Genomic DNA, 22225 nt, shown 5'->3' on the forward strand with positions numbered 1-22225 from the left:
AGCCTAGTATGTTGCCTTGTGAGCTATTTGGAGACTGCCGTATTTAGTGAGACCCACATGTGCTGATGTGCTGACGAATGCCGAGCAGGCACCTGATTCTTATCTCACTTGTGATTCTTTTTAGGTCGAGGACCTAAAGGCTGCGCTTGCGCAGTGTCCGGTCGGAGATTTAATGTTTTTGAGTACAGGGCTTGAACCCGCCTCTCTCCTCCATCTCTCCTCCATTGGCTGGCTTCCTAAACGGAGGCCAGCCTTTGGAGGAGAGGGGCGTCACTCCATTCAAGCCCCGTCTCTTTCGGATTCGGGGACGTGTTTTTGGCATTCTTTCCACCTGTGACGTCATCGTCACTCAGAAGCCAAGAACACGCCCCCGAATCCAAAAAATTTCGGATGTTTGCGGCCCCCATCTTTTTCACTCTCGTAGCAGGGTGTGTGGTTATCCTTGTTTCCCAATGCAGTTCATTCACACCCTCCACATATGGGCAGAAAAAAGGAGAGGTGAGGCATGGCGCAAAAGTTTAAGGAACACTCCCTGCCGAGAGGCCCGATGCAGGAGGGGTATTGTGTCTTGCAGGGCATGCGCAGCAACCTGCACTAAAGATCGTGTGGCTTCACCTGGGGGAGTTACTGGTCTCAATAGGCATGAAAGGTCCCAGGAAGGTTCGGCGTGTTGATGCCAAAGGGCGCCGAGGCCGCAAGACAGCACGCCAATTTTCAGGCAGGAGTAAGTCACTGCCGGTTCTGTATGCGGTCGTGAAGTGATTGAGATGCTTGTAGGCCCTGCGCCGCTTCTGGCTGGTGAGTCAGCGTGCCAGACCTTTATGGTCGCGTTGTGAGGATGCTGGGCTGTGTGGGCAGGAGGGAGCAACCGAGCGCCCGCAGCCTCAAGTCTGTCCTGCCTCCCCCCCTACTCCACACCTGGAGCGACCGGGCAGCCGCCTCCCTGTCCCGGCGGGGCCTTTGGGAGTCAGTGGAGCGAGTCAGGAGCAGTCTTAAGCGACCGCGTCCCGGAGGAGGTAAGATTTGAGGCGGGGGGGGGGGCGTATCTCGTGTGGACCCGTGCCTGGCGCTCTCACCTCCGTAGCAATGGTGCGCTGTGGGTCAGCTCAGATTCCTGGCTGCGTGTCCCCCTTCAGCTTTGTCCCGGGGACAGGGCCTGCAACTCCGGCTTGCGTCCGCTTCGCATCGGGTTAAGCCGGGTGACAGGAAGGCGGCTCAGGCGTCACGGATCTGCGACTTGGAAGTAGTGCCAGTCACAGCTCATGCCGAGCCAGACGAATGTGCCAGGTAGGAAGAAGTTCAGGCCGCATCTCTGGGGGAAATAGCTGTTGGCCTGGTGGAGACTGGCGGAGCTTCAATGCCGCATGGCCATTTTGTTCGGCGGCTTCGCCAAGCCCCCTTTCATGACTTACTTGAAGCATGCCTTTCTTAAGTGTTGTGATGTAAATCGTATCATATTTCACTCTCTTGTTAGATCTCACCTCGTGCCACCAATTCTCTTTGGATAGTTTCATGTATTGCTTGTTGCACCAAGATTCACAAGACTCAATTATTTTTTGCATCGAACGGGCGAGTTCTTGGCAGTATTTGTATATGTAGCCTTACAGTGTCGTACACACAACTCGCTGCCTTTCAACACTGCAAATATCATTGCTCATTACGTCATTCATTTCCCTCTGGATCTCTGGGTTACTCTCCCTGTGTTTTTTTTCTCTCAGTTTAGGAAATCTTTTTTTAGAACTCAGGTGTTTGCCCTCTGAAAGACTTACGCTTGTTTTCTCTCTTCGTCTGTCTTGTTCTCTCTTGCTCTGTATATCGAGTCTCTATCTAGAGGTGCCTTAATCCCATGTTTATCTCTTGCTCTCTCTGCCTCTCATTCTCGCTGTCAGTTTCTTTTTGTCCATAACGATGTCTCTGCCCCCTTTGAACGTTCTGTCTCTCTCTCACTCTCACTCTCACACACTCTCACTCTCTATCTTTCTCTCTGTCCCACTCTATTTTTCAGCGTTTAAAAACGGCAGAAGTTGGATAAGAAGTGTTCTGTAAAAACACATTTTTAGAAATCTGATGTTTTGGTTTAGCTGCCAGTTAGCAACAATTTGCAGCTTTAAAAAGTAGCCTCTGTTGTAGGCAAATGTTAGTGAGAATAATTTGTTGCCTTAATCGTGTTGCCACGCGCACCAGTAGCTACAGCAAACATCCCATGAAAGGGGGGGAGGCAGAATTAGAGCAATGCAAATAAACCAGAGGATTACATTTAAAACATGACTGAACTACAATGTTTACTTTGTTCCTTGGCACTGGTTGTAGTGTATAGAGACACCTGCTTGTATCTCGGTGACAAAACTGAGCAGGAAACTACAGACACTGATATCCAGGGCCTGTTCTGTGGAATCCCGAGGCGATGGTCCTTTGTCACCAGTGCTCAAAGGCTCTTTCTTGTCTTTTGTTTCATTTGACCGAATAAAAACGTTGTTGGCCTACAATTCAATAGAATCAGCAGAATCTCTGGCGGCGGGAATTTGTGAATTTAACCCAAATAGATCACAAATCATATATAACACTAGTCCAGTGTTAGCTAATTTAAAATTGGTATTGCCATTCATACACCAGCTCGAAAAGTAAGTACTGCTGGCTTTAATGCCATTGTTTGGTGACCACTGAACTCTAGCGCAATTGCACCTGTTACCCCATTTATAACTTCTTCCCTCATCGAAAACTTCTTCCCTGGGGAGTTGAGTGATCGCTGCTGAGGGAAACGCTATTGGCCAGAGGAGTTTGATTCCTGATAAGGCCGGGCCAACCTCCTGAGTCTGTACACATGATAAGTAAATTGGGTGCCATAAAGCTATATACTACTAACATAAATTAATTACAGCACTTAGAAATGATATATGATAATGTGTTATTTTGAAATGGAGCCACTAGGGCTACAAATCCCAGAATACAATAATAGAATGTTTGAGCAGCACACGCATGGTAATGGGAAAGGCTGCGAAGGAGCAGTGACAGTGGTGATGTTTCTCTGCATCAGAACATTTGTCGTGTGACTTTTAGACACTTGCCTCAGGCGTATATTGAGAGCAACTTGGAAAAATAGTTTAAATGAGTTTAGTTGAGTAGGGCTCTGTGTGTGGGTAGGGCTCTGTGTGTGGATGGGTGGCTCTGTGTGTGTGTGGGTGACTCTGTGTGTGTGTGTGGGTGGCTTTCTGTGTGTGTGGCTCTGTGCCTGCAAATAATCTCTACTACTCTCTAATGCTCACCTATTGCCATTGTAAATGACAATACCATTTATTTATGTTTTAAAAGAAAAAAAAGAAAAAAAATGTCATAAGCAATGCCAATAGCTCTACCTTTAATAATGCCGAGACCATTGCATTGTAAATGCTTGTTTTAAATTTGTTTTACAAACTTGTAAACAGCAGTTTTTTCCAGTAATACAATCAATGAACGCCCCTTAAAAGCTTTGAGTTTTCTCTTTACAAATGCCAAAGGAGAATGTACAATCATAGACATAGTGGAAGAGGAAGCATTATGATGTAGTCTTATTGACCCGAGATCTTGTCGGTAGATGTAATTATTGATCTCCATCTGACTTATAGGCTAGAGCCAAAAGCAGTGATTGATAAGGAGGGCACAGCACTATAAAGATAGACATCCTGATGAATCCAGGCGTTTGTTTTCTGCTGAAAGCGCATGAATTGCACTGTTCAAAGTTGGACAGCCAATCACATTCTCTAAATGTATCCAGTGCTCTCTGTTAGCAGTGGCGGCTGCCTCCAATCAAAACTGACAGGGCGGCGGGGGCAGGGGGGAGAGGAGAGGTTGGGAAACTACTCCCGCTGCAAACCACCTTTTTCCTACTGCTACTTTCACTCCGGAAGCTCAGAAGTGGATAGGCCTAAAGGCACAAGCTCCCCACCCAATCGAGACACTGCTCTCTAGCATGAGAGCAGCACCAGGATTGGTCTGAGTGGCCTTGTTGCCATTCAGACGGGTCCTGGGAGCCTTTGGGGTTTCCCCAACTTGGCTGTACAATACAACTGGGTTGGAGAAACATAAGTGCACAGTTATAAGAGCACGATATTCCTCCCTGCTATGGCCCAGACTGCCCCCTCCTGTTGGGCGTAAGTAACTTTCGACAGTTATATATAATCTGTTTTCATTTTATTTATCATCTGCTGGCAGTGGGGCGATGATCCTCCGCCATTACGGAGCAGGAAGAATAAGCATGAGTGAGAACTGTCTGTATGATAACATCTTTGAAGTCCCCCGTTCTAAGTTCTCACTCATGCTTATTCTTCCTGCTACCTTTTAGAAATGCCCCATGCTCATCTCTCTCATTTCCTCCTTCACTCTCCAAATCCCTCCCTTCGACTCTTTCAATCCTCCTGTGCAGTCTCTCGTGCTCTCATTCGCCCGATCCCCGCCCCTCCTCTAATCCCTCCTATGGTAATAATACCTTTCCATTTGCACATGTGCCATCATTCCCTCCCCCTGCCAGTATGTGCTCCTCTACCTCCTCCCTCCTGTGCTCCTTCACTTCCTATACTTTCTACCAATTCCTTCATCTCTCATCCCTCCCTTCCATCCACAATGTTGTTACTAGTAATAGGCTGTGTCCTTTTGGGTATTGTCTCTGTGCCTAATTTGTAAAAAAAAAAATGAGTAGAGGGGCCCATAGATTTTTCTTAGCTCCCTGCTGGTTTCCTATCTTTCTCCCTTCGTCCCTATTTTTCCCTATCTTGTTTCCTATCATCTTTGTCCTATTTGCGTCTGTTTCCTCTTGCCCTCGGACAACCTTGGTTGATGATAAATAGGTCTTGGGCCCCAAAAATGAGCACTGGTACTCTAATGTCCCCCCAACTGCAAGCACCTGCACAAATTAAGCCATGTCTCTGTGCATCCTTTTGTAAGTATTACGTTTTCTTTTGCAGAGCTGTAAATGGTACTAAATGTAAAACTATCAAAACTTCTACAATGCAAATTCGTCAGTTACAAAAAATCATACACTACCTTCACACTGACGACACAAGACGTCTACTCTCTGTATTAATGTGCTACGAAAGTTCTCGTTACACTTTTACTCTGCTGTGTACGATCTGTTGTGCTGAAGACGAACCATTTAAAATACGGACTGAGTCTCGGCCAGTCAAATCAATACATGTGTTTGGGTTGGTTTTACTGTTATTTGTCAGCTGTCTCGTTTTTCAGGACAGTAAACGTTATATTGCATTATTATTCATGTATCGTGTATTCATGATTTAAAATGGATATTGCAACTATTAAAATAATTTACCTTAAAATACTGAGTTGTGCTAAAGTATTATATTTGAATTAAAAATCGTTAACAGATATTCAAATGCCAGCCCCCCACAGCCATAAAGATTGCACCGCGAGCAGTGTAGTAAACAGACTTGTCGTGGTAAACATTCGAAATGCATCATTCTCCTGCGCTCTAGATTAAAGTATGTCCTGATTAAATGAGGATTAACATGGGCGGGCCATGTCCAACAGCAGCCCTCCTGTTTCCATGGTAACAAAGGAATTGATGTGTAATTGGTTTTCTCATCCTCAGGAATGACTGGGAGCCCCCGGATAAGAAGGTGGACACTAGGAAATACCGCGCGGAGCCCAAAAGCATATATGAATACGAACCGGGGAAATCCTCGGCGCTGACCAATGAAAACATGGTAACGTCCCGCCGTCTCGTCGTCATTGAATTGTCTCGTTCATTGAATGTGTCGTGCCAGTGTCTGCCTTTTAGAATGGAGCCCACTCGCTAAGTGTGCTCAGAGCAACCCTCAAAGTAACAGCACTGGATGATACAGATTAACAGCTGATTTTTCTTCTTTATGTACGTTTACACTGTCATTTTGGAACACTGTATCGTGGCTGCTGCCTGCTGTCAGCTCAGCATTTATTTTCTGTCTGTTGTGTCTGGCAGACCGTGAAATTGTGCGTTTTGGCGGCAGCTGCTTTTCGCTCTTGTGCATATTTGTCGCCAGCGATTGTATGCAGTCGCAAACAGCGAGACTATAGTGGCGATTAACAGAATATTAAAGGCAAATATTTTGCAATTGGAATAATGTGGTTAATGCAGAATTGCAGGCTGCGAAATTAGCGCACTTTGTCGTGTGATAAGATCTGTAGAAATGAGAATGAACACTTAATGGCAAGTTCTAAAATTGAGATTCACGAGGTCACCTGTGCCCAAACTCATTTTCTAGAACCTGAAAAGCATGAGGTACATAATCTTCTTAAATTATCTTTTTCAAGTTAAATGAATATGAATTTCTGCTTCTAGCTGATCACATGTAAGAGCTGTTTTGAGGGTTGTGACTGTAGAGATTGCGTTTGTGTGAAAATGTTTGCATATGTTGCAATTATCAGCCACAGAGCTTTAATCGAATGTACACCTACCCTGAACATTTTTTAAAAGTTAACATAGTCGTCTGCTCACGCACTTTAGGGGTATTGTAGTGATTCCTGCTGGGAGATGTGTGATACAGCTCCAGACTCGTTACACAGTGTAGTAAGATGATGAATAGCATGATATGAAGTAATCGTCCATGTTATTTGTGCGTGTATTTACAGCTTTATCCCCTGAATGATAGCCCTACATAGGTAATGATTTTGCCACTGTTACCATTCCTTAAAAACAATTAACAAAATCCGAAATGCCTAGTTCGGAGAGGACCAGTGGACATGAAGCTGTTTGAATTTACTTTAGAGCATCCGGTCAGCGGGCCCCCAGCCCAGGGCTGTAGGACAGTGACTTCTCTGATATGTTGCCCTTCTGAACTAAAGCGATGATATTTCCCTTTGCTGAGAATGAACATTTTGGGGAAAAAATATTTTTGAAGTCAGCCAAAACAAGTAGCATAAGTAATTTCAATTCTACTTACTGTTGCGGTACAAACGAGTCTGTGATTTTAGATTTAGGTGAGGGATTGAATTTACTGACTAGGTCACCAGTGTGTATGTAGTTAATATGAGGGTGAGCGTAAACTGGTGCATGCTCCCGTTGGCCCCCTTAGGTGGCAGTGCTTTACACAGCCTGCTAGGGTTAGGGTAACTGAGAGGTACACTCTCTCAATAGGAGGGTTGTCTATTGGTTTGCTTGGGTAGCGCCTGGCCACTAAAGTGCCTGGCATAGGAGGGTGATTGGGCAAGGGCTTGGTTGGGTTCGGCTGAAGTTTGCTTGAGTTACAATGTTAAACCAAGGGAGATCAGTTCTGAAGGCAAAAGTGACAAGATGCCTTTAGCAACACCTGCAGAGAGCGGCTCTAGGAAATGTCCTGTCTTGGAAAAATCCCCTGCGTTTAGACAGAACTGAAAGCTATCTCAAGAGATAGCCATATAGTTGATAGGCCATGCCTGAGTCATCGACTCTCCTACTCCACTTCAAGATTACAAATCTTGGGAAGGCCCAGGACATTGAAGGTGACTCAGTGCCAAGGACCTTGGAGGAGACACATACTGCACGGCCATTCCGTGCACCTTTAATACATCAGGTCTGTATACTAACTTTAGGCGACTGACCTGCTGCACCTTCGGGCAGCCGTCCAGTCCCCCAATATTTGTTCTGGGTGGATGCAGTCTTCTAGTCTAGCAAGACTGTCTAGCCATCTGCTAGCTAGACAATGCGTCTGCAGTTAAGGATGCCACATGGACCCGGAGATAGGACCCCCTAACCAACCCAGCTAGAGAAGTAACATCAGGTAATTCAGGGGTATCATGGCCTTGCTATTGTGTGTCCTGTTAATATTAGAGCTACTAAGGGTACCTATTCCACTACCCGTAGTGTACTTGTATGTCTCCTCATTGGACTGCTGATGCCCTGTCTAATCTGTCTGACTGAACGTAAGGAGGATTTATGTTATTCTAATAGAAACTAGCTATTCTGTATGAAAACAAAGGTTTTTAAGCTGAAAACCTTAAGTTCAAGGCTTTTAATTTGAAAATGTAATGCAGCTTATGTATTTTGCATAGCGTTTGAAACCTGAAAGTTTGAAAGTGCATCTTTTTAAATGTTTTTTCAATTCTTCCATAGGTCTCCCCTTAAATTAAATGTCTTTATTCTAACCCAATACCTGTTGTCTAAATCTAATTTTAATTTTCACAGCCTAACTTGAACCCTTTTCTTAAAAGAAAATTCCACCCTTTAAGCCCAGTATTAAAAATCATAAAGTCTGAGATGAGTGTAAAAGTCAGGCAGAAGCAGCTCCACGATGAAGACAGTACACATTGCGAAAGCCTATACGAGCTCTGAAAGATGCCCATCTCCATCACTACCGTACATGAAATGTCGTCATTTTGCGGAATGTTCAGTCTTTGTATTTCTTTCGCATCTGCAGAAAAAAGGACATTAGCCAATGGCATGAGACAAAACCTGTAAAGACTTTTGGAAAACTAAGGGCCTTATTTTCAGTTCGGTAGACGGGTTACTCTGTCACAAACGTCACAGATCTAATGCACTTGTAAAGCTGTACGGGATTTTCGTTGGTTTTTGACAGAGTAACCTGTCTGCAAAACTCTGAATCAGGCCCAATGCTTCTTAAAGCCAAAAGTCTGCATCTCTTTTTTAAATGGTCCACATTAATTGGCTTCAAGTGGAATTAACGCTATGCATAAGTTGATAATGCAGCGAGGTTGAGTACCAATACGGTATACAGCGGTATGCAAAATAAGGCTATAGTCATTGTTGGCAGTGCTTGAGACAGCTCCAATCTGTGTCATATCCCGGTAGAAAATAGAGGGCTGTTTCTTTTTCAGTCTATGTTTCCTGTCCTTTCTAATATCCCTTCATTCTTCCTGTTTGACTTCCAGCATTTGTTGTGGGTGAACAAACAGTCTTGTACATTGTCTTTGTAGTCACTGTGTAAAGATAATTCAAAATTGTTTGATTTCCAGAGTGCGTCCTTTCTGAGCCGGAGACCCATATCACACTCTGCTTACGTTGTATGGCATGGTGTCTCGCATATTCATGTGCCGTTAGAGATGCAGTGGTACCAAAGATTTGTAAATGGACGAACGTCAATCCCAGCGACAAAATACCCTATTGGGTTGTTGCTGTTGCTTACCACAGTAATCTCATCTACACCGCGTCTCAAATTCAGAGACTATATAGCTGTCAAAATGCCACACATCAGATCTAGACTCCTCAATTCTCCTCCAATCGGCACAATTTTGATAAATTGTGTTTCAGCGTGGAGGAATGCCTGAGGTGCTGACAACCTTTGTAAGCCTCAGAGAATATAGTCATGGTGTTGTGCCAATCCACAAACTGCTTTATAGACATACATATATCTGCATTCCCACTTTCCAAAGCTGCTGACGGTACACCTGCATCTCTAACGTCCCTCTCCTTTGTGATCTTTTCATAATCTTATCCTTCTCTTTCTTGCATTTCCCTGTCACCGGTTCTGTAGACTCGTGATATAAGCCCCGAAGAGGTAGATTTAACGAATGAACCTTGGTATAAATTCTTTTCGGAATTGGAGTTTGGGAAACCGGTAAGTTTTATAGATCACGTAACAACTACCGTTTGCAGTGTTGTTGCTTTAATTGAAATACACGTTGCTAATGTGCCTAGCTGCTGCATTAATCATTTTATCTGTACCTTGTAAAGTGCTGAACACATACCCTGCTCCCTATAACTAATGCAGTCAAAGCTACACAAAGGCCCCAAGGTATACTCCACCACACACGTTGCGGTCAGTCACAGACGTGTGTGAGATCATGGCCTATCAAAAGTCATTTTAAGGTGGGTGAGTATCCAGGCACAGGTAGTGCTTGGTTTATAACTGGGTATAATGATGTTGGGAATAGATCCTTCATTGTAACATGAGAGCAGGGCCGTAACACAAAGTTAGCGCCATGGATGGAGTGCCGGGTGCTTGGCAACTCATCACGATGGTCCATTTGCTGGCCACAGCTATTGTTGCGGGCCCACAAAGGGCCCACCAGCTCCCAGTATCTCTCTGGTGTGTTGTGGGCCATGGGAGGGCTATTGAAGCAGGAACTTTCTCTTGCTTGAGGTGATTGATAAAAAGGGACCCCATTTTCTGTGGCCCTCCTTCAATTTCTTCAGAAGCAGTCTGCTAGCACATGACTGTCTAGGACCCTCCCTTTGGTTTTGCTGAGAGGGAAATACAACCGGGCAAAAAAAAGGTGAAAAATGCAAAGAAACATTTTGCTAATTTTGTTACCTGACGGTGTTTTTTTTTATGTTGAGTGCAAGAAAATGGATGACAAGTCATTTTCAGGAAGCAGTTATGAGGGAAATGGATTCACAAACACCTCTAAACATAACAATCACAGTGGTATTACAGTGCCTCTAGGGCTATAAGGGCACCTTTTTAGTTGTAGATGGACTTTGTAGAATCCCGTCGTAGCTATAATAGCACAGAGAATACAGTAGATGGAATTTGAGGTATAACTGAACTTCCATCTAACCTCAGTGTTCTAAATTCTTAATAGAACTAATACCTACATACAATTGAATATTCAGTGGCTACTGTGGGCTAACTTGATTGACGTTTGAGTTACAGAACATCAGCATGTATTTTTTTTATGAAGTGAACCGATGCCATGAAGAGTGTTGTCAGCCAGAGCGTCTTAAAATAAATCCAGGATTTGTAAAGCACAGCAAATCATCCGTGAGGGTCTCAAGGTGCTGAATTGTAGACAGTGGGAGATTGAGGGGCTGATTACAAGTCTGGCGGTTCGTGGACCAGCAGACTCGTGGGGGCATGGCGGCAGTCTCCTGACCGTCTTGTTACGATTAGGGCGGTCGGACCGCCATAGCCACGCCGTTGTTGCCAAGGAACCACCTTTCACTGGCAGTGTTGCGGCGGTCAGGAGGAATCAATATGCTTGGTGGGACCGCCACAATCCCGCCTAGCTTATTAGGAGTTTCCTCTTCGCCATGGTTTTCATGGCGGTCCTCCTCCATAAAAACCCTAGTGGAGAGGAAACAAAGGGGGCCCCAGTTCTTGCAAAGCATGGACTTTTCAGTCCATGCTGTTCAGGAACTCATCATGACGTTTTCATTGCAGTGCCCACTTTTAGAGTCACTGCCCTGAGAACACCCCCAAAAAAGCCCACCAGACAAGAGGAAACTCCTAATCAGCCTGGCAGCCCGACCCCAGCTTTGGCGGTGCAGCACACCTGGCACCACATCATCAAAGTCATAATCAGGCCCTATGTGATTTGCCCAGAATCACAGGATGTTGACACTGATGCAGAGACTCGTAACTGGTTCCATCCAGCTCCGATGTTGGCAGCTCAGACCCTTATACCACATCCTCTCCTTAAAGTACTTTCAGACTAAAGATCTCTCTGTCCAAAGATTTCTTTGATGAAAGAGGGATACAGAAGCTGATTATCATCCCTCTACTTGGTGTCCTCAGAAGTGACTTTAACTGTCTCTAGGATGCCAGATTCTGTGAACACTTTGTCCAAAGATCTTCAAGCTCTTTATATTTAATAGCCTTATAGTTGTTTTGTTCTTGGTCTGTGTGACGTTTTGTCTGCAAGCATGCCCCTGATTCATGTCTTTGCTTCCTCTTGTACTGTCCACCTTGGTGTGATCAAAGATATACTTACTGCTGAGTGAGACTGTGATGAATGTCAGAGCTGGCCCAGGCAGGGCTTGGGCAGATCTGAAGTTTTCAAAAGGACCACTTGGAAACATCTGGACTTTGGGCGTTTGTTTAAGTCTCTTGGCCATTGAAAATTAAGTGCACACTTGTGAATGTTAAGACCTCCTGGGTAGTCCAGGTAGCACAAGAAAGTTCCTTGAGCCCTTGGAGATGGAAGCTCAGTTGTGCTCTGCACTGCTACGGGAACCTCAATTCTCCCTACATCACTTGGTCCATTAACTGCTAAAAGCAGATGTTGTCATGTCTTTCATTAGGAGAGAATTATCACACCACTCTGCATACTTTGACTGCAAAAGGCGGTTCTATTTACTACTGGAAATTAGAGTGCACACGCCTGAGCTGCGTAAGCTACCCTGTCAAATGGGCTAAGAAGAAATGACCTTCCTTCCCTATGTAATTGGCACCCCATAACACTGTCCCCATAAATGTGTAAACTGTGCACAAGCTTTGAAATTACATGAGCCCTTGTGGTCCTCACACCTGAACCCACATTAATCATCTTGCAGAGCCTGTCCGCTCTTGGACCAGGCCCTTGTCCTTGCCCCAAATCGTAGCTACGTTTTTTATTGCTTGTTCTTACAACCGAGCCCCTTTCCCTCAATCACCTAAACAGTCTGCCTTCCTCCATGTGCCCTTAATCGACATTACACAACAATAAAACACCCAATCCAACCCCAACAACATGTACCAGGGTAGGCAGGGGCCCTCAGCTTGACAGTGGGTGTAAAGGAAAGTGTGCTTGCTGCCTTACGTGCTAATGCTACATAGGTATCTCTACGGCTGCCGCGTCACTGTATCCGTCATTCTCTACCTTCCTTCTATCCTCTCTGAGCACCGAGCGCTCTGTGCTGCCCACGCTCAGAACCCTGATTGGGAGGAAATGATCACACCATTCTGGTTACTTTGAATGCAAAAGGCTGCTTCATTAACTACTGGAAAGCAGAATACCTAACCCTTCAGCTGAGCTGGATGAGCTACCATGTCAACTGGTTTAACAAAGGTTCTAAACCAACCCACCTCCCCTAAGTAACTCCCACTCCCAGCATCCCTTCCTTCATGGCTCTTTTGAACAGCACACAACATTTGAAATGCCATGAGTCATTGTGGTCCTCGCACCAAGACTCAGATTAACCATCTTGTCGAGCCTGCCCACTCTTTGACCAGGCCCTCATCATTGCCACAAATCTTAGCTCCATTGTCTTTGCTCGTTCTTACACACCGCCATCTTTCCCCCAATCAGCCAAAGAGCTTTCCTTCTTTCGCCACCTGAAAGACCCACCCTGAGGTGTTATTTCTGTCCCCCTGCCAACTCATAGCTTCTCACAGTCTTTCATCCGCCCTGCCTGTTACCCTGTCAACCTTCTAAATACAGGTTATTGCCCTGCTGAAACAAGTGCACCCATCATGCCTGAATAAATGCAGGACTCAAAAAGAATTATCTGATGTGCTATCACCCTCACCCCTCTCACAGTGTAGAAACCAGTCATCTCTCTATTCAGTTCCTTCTTGGCTCTGTTTATCTCATTCTTTCACTGCGGACCCCTCCACACCCTCCTCTGCAGCAGCCTAGTTCAGAAAACATCTGTGGAAACCCAGCTCACCTTCAGCATTTCCCACTTCATGGACTTCAGCAAATCCAGCCCAGTGGATTTCACCATATCATTCTACCCTAGATGGATGTCCAAACCATCGGGCTTGCTCCCCTTTGTCATGTACTACCACTAGGCTGGCACCAGTTGTCCCAACACATCCCACCAAGGCCAAACCACTGCACCATCTTTTTTCAACCCTTGCTGGTTCCCTCCAAATTGCCTCTTGGCCTGCTCCCACCCACTTCACCAGGGATTGCCTGCAGATTCATATATCTTCCAGTGAGACTTCGCACAAGGAGAATCTGCTAATAAAGCAAACAAACTCGTATTTCATTACTTAGCAAACATAACTTCACACACAACTGTCCCACCACCCACACCAAACCCTTCAGTCTGTCTCCTCCATCCCCATCCGGAAACCCTGAGTCGCTGCCCCTATCCAAAATGAGTGAGCACCAAATCCCGAACTTTGTGCAGATCCGTTCTCATGCAAGATAATGGGTCCCTAACCTCAGCTCCTTAACTTCAAATAGGCCTGCAACTGCAACCAAGGGCAAACCTGTGCCTCACCTGAATAGTGTAAGCGCACTACTGCCCCTTACCCTTCTGGTCAGAATTAGACCTCCTCAAATGCACTTCAAAACCCTTTGTATGGCACACCAAGTCGTCAAAATGATCCCTGAACTTCCTTTCCCACCTACCAGCAATGAAACCCGATAGGCGCAGAAGAACATAAATCTGAATAGTGCTCTGAAGAGTAGCACCGCCCTGGTGGAAGTGCACTCAACACTCACCTGCTCTACTATTGCCCGCAGGATCTTGATAAAAAATGGACACCTTAGGACAGGGTACCTTGCCATGCAGTTGTGACCAGCAATCTCACACTCTTCGACCCAGCTCTTCTCTTCATGGGTTATACCCCTATTGCATGTTCCATTCCAATGGAATACCTGCCAACTTGCCCCCTATGATAATCACAGAGAAGCCCCTTTCTATTTAGCCAAAAATAAATTCCAGAATGTCATCCATGACCCAACCCTCTCACTGCCAAGCCGTCTGGCACTCGATGCTGCAAATCCCTCCATCCGTGTTGCTAAGTCTTTCTTGCGGACTTCACCGATGAATATTCCTCTGTTATATATACTTTCACAGCCCGATGTGCCAGACATTTTCAGGAACATGAAGACCCTCCTTAGCCGCATTCATAGCAAACCGCGGAACCTCTCCCACTGTGAACGAGAAAGTCCATCAGCCACTCCTTTGTCCAGTCCCACAATGTGCTTAGCTCGAAACAAGATGTTCTTCTGCAAGCAGAGCAAGAACAATTCTCCTAAGAATCTTCAATCCCCAAGCATCAGAAGCAGTCCTCCTGTTCACCACCTGCACAACTGCTTCATTGTCAGATACACATGTCACCTTCCTGTTCCTGAACTCATCACTCCACAATCGCACCAGCACCAGCAATGGAAGACATTCCAGAAAGTCAGTATTATGGCCCTTGACCTCTCAATATTGGGGCCAGCTCTACATGCTCCAACATCCCTCCTAGAACACCCTAAAATCCCCTGCTCCCGAGGCATCCCAAAATATTTCCACCAGCCAAGTCATTGGGTCATTTTGTAGCCATATGGTCACTCAATTAGAACTCACAAAAAAATGCTTCCAAACCAACAAATCATCGTTTACCCGGCTCAAGAAGGCTTTACAGCCCCCCACTTCGCAACGGCAATGCTTCTGTAAAAAGCAAGCCCGGGTCCTCCACCATACATGCAAAATTCAAATGGTCCAACACTTTTTGCACCAGACACACCTTACACTTCCTTCTCTGCAGCATCTTATCAATCAAACCATTCAGCTCCCCCAACTTGTCACTTGCTAGCCAGCCACACTTTGCCACTGAGTCGAACTCACGCACCAAAAATGTCAAAGTAGTTGCTGGTCCCTCTGTCTTCGGCTGCCAGTAGCACCCCTGAAGAGGAAGCCTCACCCCACCTGATGTCACTGTGTACATCTGTTACCAAACCATCCCATGGCCCTTTGCCACACCCCTTGGCATGCCTCTCATTAGGTACTGCAGGCTCTCTGATCCTTACCACTACTGACCTGGGAGCAGCCTTGTGCTCCACCACCTGTACAGATCTTATTTGCCCCTTGTTCCTCACCCACAACCTTTCCAAGGCCCCCTATACCACTTACAGTCCCATCTGCTTCCATTTGCTGCCTCAGACCCTGTTCAAGTTCAAAGAGTGAGCATGCAACTGGGCCTCTACCCTGTGCCGAAGACCTCTTCACCATCGAAAGGTCTCTGGGGGGCCTCCCAAGCTCCACCGAGGTCTCGCTCTGCTGGCATTTCATGTAGGCTGCCACCAGCCTCCCGCAACGTCCCTGGGACCTGCAGCTCTTGTTTGCAGATGATTCTCTAGAAAAAAATGATGCAGCGAAGTCTGGAGCAACCCACCTCCAGAACGCCCGTAACCCACCTGCTGGCCATTTGGATTCCCAGCTCTCGGGGGGTCGGTACCTTCAGCGCTCACACCTCTCGTCTGCAAGGGAGCCGTACCATGGTGACCAGAACTTCTGTCGGTACCCTCTGACTGATGTACCCATCTTGCTCGGCTCTCCAGGCCGCTCCTTCACCAGGGTCTCACACCAGACTTACTGCGTGATGTTTCCAAATTTTCGGTCCACTCGACCCCTTCCTTCTGACTGGACCCTAGATCCACTAAACTCCTTTCTGCCCGAGACTAGCGTCACAGTTCTTCCGAATAGCACCAGAGGGAGGCGCAGCAGCAGCCCCTCCATCATCCTGCTCAAGGTCACCCAGGCTTCTCCAGCCCCTTGGAGGTGGTTCACTAAATATTTGCAGCAGTAACAGCTGCGGAGGGTGCACTGTGTGGGTGGCCATGAACAGCTTGGCCGCCTCCCCCTTCCAAACCATCGTTGTCAGAGGAGAGCTATCCCGCGGCTTCTAAAAGTACAAGCACGCATTGAATTTGCTATTTCTGATGGGGCGATTGAATCCCTTTAATCTAAAAATTACTGTCCTACATTGGCCTAATTAAGGCACTATTGCTCCCAAAATTACAAAATGTGCCACTTTCAGCAAACATTTAGGCCTTTCAATAACTGCGTCACAAATTCAGGAGCTCTAGAAATTCCCTTCAGCTCGGGGGTGGGCGCAAAGTATGTTGCATTCTTCACAGCTACAGAAGGTGGGGCTCCTGACCTTCGAGGTGAATGAATGGAGTAAAGAAGATTTTTGAACCGCGTGTTTAAAAAAAATAACTCCCAGTGGAAGGGTGCCATTTGGTGTTTATACCTCTCCCTAGTCTTTTTAGTTATTCTTTATTTCATGACACGTTGGGCGCACACCTGTGGGGCGTATGTAAGTGCAACTTAAGATCCATAAAGCGCAATGTTGCTCAATCGACAACTGGAGAGTAAGAAGAAAGGTATAGAGCAATACCCAGAACTAAATATTCTGTCAATGTTTACATTTTCTTGTATTCATCTTCAGAGAGAAAGAAAGGTCCTACTTGAGTTTCTAAGCTTTCCTAAATTTGACAGACATTGGGACTGGCTCAAAGGAGAGTAAGTGATAAAGCGAACACCAATGTTACAAGCGGGGGAAGGGGATTACATCTCAGACATACATGTTCCACAGTCAGCCAGCCGGCCTCCACCACATCTCATGTTAGCACTGCATTGATGACTCGTCTCCTTTCAATTTTGCTGCCGTAGAGTCAGCGTCTGCTTTTCTGGGTGTTAAGCACAACACTTGAGTGAATCATTCACTGATTGGTAAATCTGTCAAGTGAAAGACGTCAGTGAGACATGATCTAAATATACCTCGCATGGCTCAGCTGTTTCACGCCAGGATCATCTCACATCACATCTCACTGCATCTGGCCTCAGGCTCCAGAGACAAATGTCCCTACTATTTGATAACGGTCGGGATTGTCCCTCATGTGAGATACGTTTTCTTTCCCAACCCAATTCGCACTAAACAGACGCTGACCATGGCTAAATACAGTTACATTTGCTTTTGAAGTTGAAATGCATTGTTGTTGTCAGTGATGAAAATGCCTATAGATTAGGCAAGTTAGGAAACAAAACTGCCATTCGTATCATCCTGTCTGTTTTAGAAGAATCTGCCACTCCTCATAATAGGTTCACTTTCTGCTTCTTCAGCGAACTGGCTGTTGCATTTTAAATTTGGTTAAATACATCATTACTCTAAAACACAGTGGATAATCCAAGTTCATGGCCCTGCACACTCACCCACTGATCAGTTATCTATCTGACACATATGTTTAACAAGAGAGAAGGAGTCATGGGGAGTCGAAATTTACGCACAAATCAACAATACAGCAAAATTCGTTTTTGTAATACGCGATTGTATTTAAAAAAGTAAACAGTTCTCTGATACAAAATATATCCATCATATAGATTCGTACATTATCAGTATAAACATTAGAGTTGTCAAAAAGTGAATCATATATACACAAGCCTTGGAATCATACAGACCCTGAAGTTGCCAACACCTGTTGTACGGGCTTGTATCTGCTTCTTCAGGTCATGAAAATCTCTAAAGAAGAATCATCATTTGAAAAGTCAACTTTCAAACACGAATGTCTTATTGTCTCAATTCTTGTCAGGCGAAGTGATTCAAACTCGCAAACAGCATGTTTGCTCACAGACAAGAGGAGGTTTGATACGGAAGCTTTTGCAGGTTCCTTCACAGTCATATTTTGATAGAATTTGGACTTGGAAGTGATTAAGTATTTGGGCCAGACAGGGACTGCGATTTTGGCACAAACTATTAATAGCTGAGAAATCTAAAGTGTGAACATTATGTACTAAGGAAATATGTAAAAGTGAACTGCTCTGGATCGAAAACAGAAGTTGCACTCTTCGTAGTTTGTCCACATTTTAAACATAAATGGTTCCAAGCTTGAGGCTCCCCTTTCTTTTTCGAATAAAAAATTGAAAGGAAGGAGTTCAGTAGAATCCAGGGTTAAAGATTTAAGTTATGTAAACCAAAATACATCCACATATTTTTTAAGAGAGTTTTGGCAAAATGTAACTGTGTACCCCTCCAGCTCTAAGTCACCAGGTACATGAAAGCGTGTACATAGAAATTACTTTCATTTGAGACAACATTGGCAAAAGAATAGTATGATGCATTCTCTTGTTTGTAGTTTAAGAACCGGTGCTAAGTCATATGATCTGACCCATGTGTGTTATGTTCCTAAATCCAGATGTTATCCAGATGATTGTCAAGCAATCTGAATTTCATCATGTAGCTAAGCTAACTGCAGATTAAACACAAAAGTTTGATCTGTGCTACTTTAGGAAGAAGAGGAGCAGTGGCGACTCAATTCTCCTTCTTTCACTTATAAACGAAGTCAACAATTCCTGGTGCCTGAAAATGCAAAATTCCTTGGCTTACTTGATTCACCTCAATCATGACCAACCTCCAGTGGCCATTTTACCTCACTGATGTGGCCACCGCAGTGATGAGGGTCTGGGCCTCACAGGCTTACAATTTTTTTTAGATTTGACAGTACTACTGTCTAGGATTCCATGGCCTATTTAACTGCCAGTGTGAGTCCATATAAGAAACCATACCTGCTTGGGTTTGGGCTTATCCTCTCAAAGATCCTTATGTACTATCTCTGTTCGCAAACCAAGGAGGTGGAAATTGCACACCCTGATGTGCATTGAGACTATGTATATGATGATATGCTTATGTATACTTATGATGTTATAGGGTATCGCAGAATTACCTGCCAAAAGAATATAAACAAGGCAGATCGCATTTTGCACCCCCTTGTTAGTGGCTGCATATGCAGGGATGGTGGCCTGCATGGGACAGCAGCAGTCTCTCATCCATGTGGTTGTTTTCCCAAACAAGAAACTTTTTTTTTTTTTTAAATAGCCCATGTCATTTAAAGAAACAGGAGCTGTTTTATGAAAAAAAGTTTTCTGTTTAGAAGCACATGGTATGAGCAGTAACTGGCCTTCCGATACAAATTAGTTGCTATCTCAACTTGAGAGGTGGTCATTGCCAATGACCTGTGACTTCAGTTGGAATCACAATCCAAATATTATTGCATGAGACTTTAAGTTCCTTATTTCAATCAGTAAAGATACTTTATCTACATGTCTTGTGTCACACACAACGACACACACATAAACCTGCCCATCAGTTACCAAGCACTTTGCCTAATAGAAGGTCAGACTCATTCACTTTGCTTTGCTTGTTTGTTGAGTGAATGTTGGATTCCACATACAGGCGATTACAATCTTGACATCTTCAGAAGCCAAAGTTCTTAAGCCAAAGAACCTTGGAAAGGAGTTCTGCTGTGTGAGCATGTTGATTCACGGGTTAATTCAGTTTCTAGAAGGACAGGAAAACTAGAGCTTTGTTCAGTTAAATGATGGCCGTGGATATGAGATCATCGGGAAAAGTTGAAGAACGGTTTCCACTGCAGTATTTGGAGTAGTACATGCAGCACTTCACCCACACAAAGGCGCTCTTCATACTGCGCATCAGTGGCATTTCAGAAGGAATGGGGCCGCCCATGTCAATGAAAGGGTTTGACACTGTTTTCTTATGTTGTAAATTCTCTTTGTACCTCTTTTCCGCTGGACTAACCGTGGCGGACCAGCTATCCGTAACTTTCTCTCACTAGTACTACAACACGTCTCTCTGCATAAGAATCTTAACCGGATCGGAGCCAAGGTTATTGTAAGCCCTGGTTAGGGTGTTCATGGCAATTAATGTTTTATTAGAGGATCTACAAACTACTTTTAAGTTACTCGTCTCTTAGTGCCTTAGGAGCAAGTAAAAGCGTGATGTTTGAGCTGTATGTCTTTCTTTGACATACAGTTATCTCTGGCTTCTTCCAGGGATATACCTCAATAATTATCAATTACGCTTTAGTATCTAATCATTACATTCATTGATTACCAAATTGACTCTAATAGCAGAGCATACAATTTGCCATATCACATCAAAATCGGTTGAGACCAGACTCCTGACCACTGTTCCCTCTAGCAGGCGCTCCTGGGCAGCCGTGCACATTGTCATTTTATCGCCCCACAGGGGGCCCTCCAGAGCGCGCATTATAAAAGGTCCCTCTGCTGATCTGCAGGAGAGCTTTTTACAGGCATCTGAAAATCAACAAAGAAACGGCGCCAGCAATACAAAGAACAACACCAGGAAACTGGATCTCTTTAGTTAACTCATAGCAGAACGGACCATAGTTGACCTTTGGAGGCAGTTTACTGTGAATTGTTACTTTTGTGGCATTTGTCTGTTGTGCTACTGATAAGTCTAAAATCGAATAAGCACAGCAGTGCAAATCTAAAGTATAAGCAAGTGACATTTTCTTTTTCATCACGGTTGGATGTGGACAGAGTTCTCCATGGGGCATTTGTTTTGAATCTAACTTTTTGTTTTTATTATCTGTGTAAAAAATTGTAGTAGTTATTACATTTTTTTAATCTAATTTTGTATTTTTAGTTCCATCGTGGGATGTTGGTTTATAGTGGAATAGGGTGGGAAGTTATTCAATTGCCTCAAATTGTAAAGCGCTCCGATATTCTTCGGGATCAAGATTGCGCTATATAAAACTTTATAAATAAATAGGCTACTTAATCTTTCTACCTTTCTACATTTTACAGTGTATGGACATTCCTTTAATTTTAGCTAATTTTAGCTCTAGTGTTTCCCAAAACTTAGATTTATGGGGGTATGTCAAGGCTATAAATGTAAGATGCCTTTTGGTTCTGTATTTATCTTGTGACATTTGCTGCTCTTTAAAGACAGAGGTCAAAAGTCAGGCTGTCTTCTGCTGCTTGCTTGTTTTTCAAAATATCCAGAGGGGGGACGGGAGTGGTTTTAAGAACAAGGTTAGGTCCAGCACCAATGCTCCCAAGATTAAGTATCAACAAAAAATGGATGGTAGCAGTTCCTAAGGAAAGAAAGATTCTCTACAACCAGTTCTGGTTGGAGATATAATATGTCCAAGTGTTACACAGGTGAGATCTAAGAAAGGATAGGTGAATTCTTCCTTTTAGAATTGGTGCCCTCACACACCCTTGCGGGTGTCATGCTTCATCATCGGGCTGTGCTCTTCGTGGGAGTGGCGCTGCAGTCCCCCATGGGCCCCACGAGAGGTCACTCCGTTGGAGATCTTTTGTTAGGTGGTGCCGCAGTTGTGCATGTGGGTGTGGTGGGATTCTGAAAGTGGGTGTGTATGTGTGATAAAATGATCTCGCCAGATCCCCAAAGCAAATGTATTCCGGGTCAGGAGGTTAAATTAACACATTATGGACTGGAGGATCCTAAACAACAAATAAGGAGTGGGGATAAGTATGCTTTGGGGATCTGGCAAGATAATTTTATCACATATGTGGATGCGGATCAAAACGGAAATTATGTTGTTTTTGAGTGATTCTAAATGCTGTCAGTCATGACTACCAGCCCAATAGCTATGCGGATTGACAGGCAGGGGGTTAAAAAATAAAAACATTTTAGTTAAGAGTTAAACAGCAGTGCATTTGCACAACCTTGATACTAAAATGTACATGTTTTCTTATTTTATCACCAGGGTGTGTTTATATCATTGAAACCTGTCAGGCATTCAGACATTGAGTGTATGTTAACTGGTTAAATAAATGTAGAAATATACACATTTTAGCTTATTTTCCTCACAAAATCTAAAATAAATATGGATAAATACAAAAGAAATTTACAAAAAAGAAATATGGATAAAAATAGATGGAAATGTCAAAACAATATAAACCATAAAGCCGGGAACCCTAATTACAATCAAGTTATCATGGTTGGAGCAGCCAAATCATGCAAAGTAAGAACAAGAAGTATTCCTTTTCACCTCCGGTACTCTACATGTATACACTTTCATTGATTCTGATAATTAAACACAGGTACCT

General features: G+C 44.4%; 1 protein-coding gene across 41 annotated transcripts in view; it reads left to right on the forward strand.

The window, feature by feature from the left end:
- Nucleotides 1-22225, forward strand: part of SORBS1 (sorbin and SH3 domain containing 1) — a 1860906-nt gene that overhangs the window by 1505513 nt on the left and 333168 nt on the right. For 37 of the 41 annotated variants that reach the window (XM_078643144.1, XM_078643174.1, XM_078643143.1 and 34 more), the window contains 2 exons: nt 5579-5693; nt 9435-9518. In XM_078643144.1, the coding sequence (XP_078499270.1) occupies nt 5579-5693; nt 9435-9518 (199 nt within the window). The remainder of the gene's footprint in view (nt 1-5578; nt 5694-9434; nt 9519-22225) is intronic. The other 4 variants (XM_078643150.1, XM_078643159.1, XM_078643160.1 and 1 more) reach the window with 1 other exon arrangement.

Source organism: Lissotriton helveticus, chromosome 5_1, assembly GCF_964261635.1.
Source record: "Lissotriton helveticus chromosome 5_1, aLisHel1.1, whole genome shotgun sequence".
In the NCBI taxonomy this organism is placed as follows: Eukaryota; Metazoa; Chordata; class Amphibia; order Caudata; family Salamandridae; genus Lissotriton; species Lissotriton helveticus.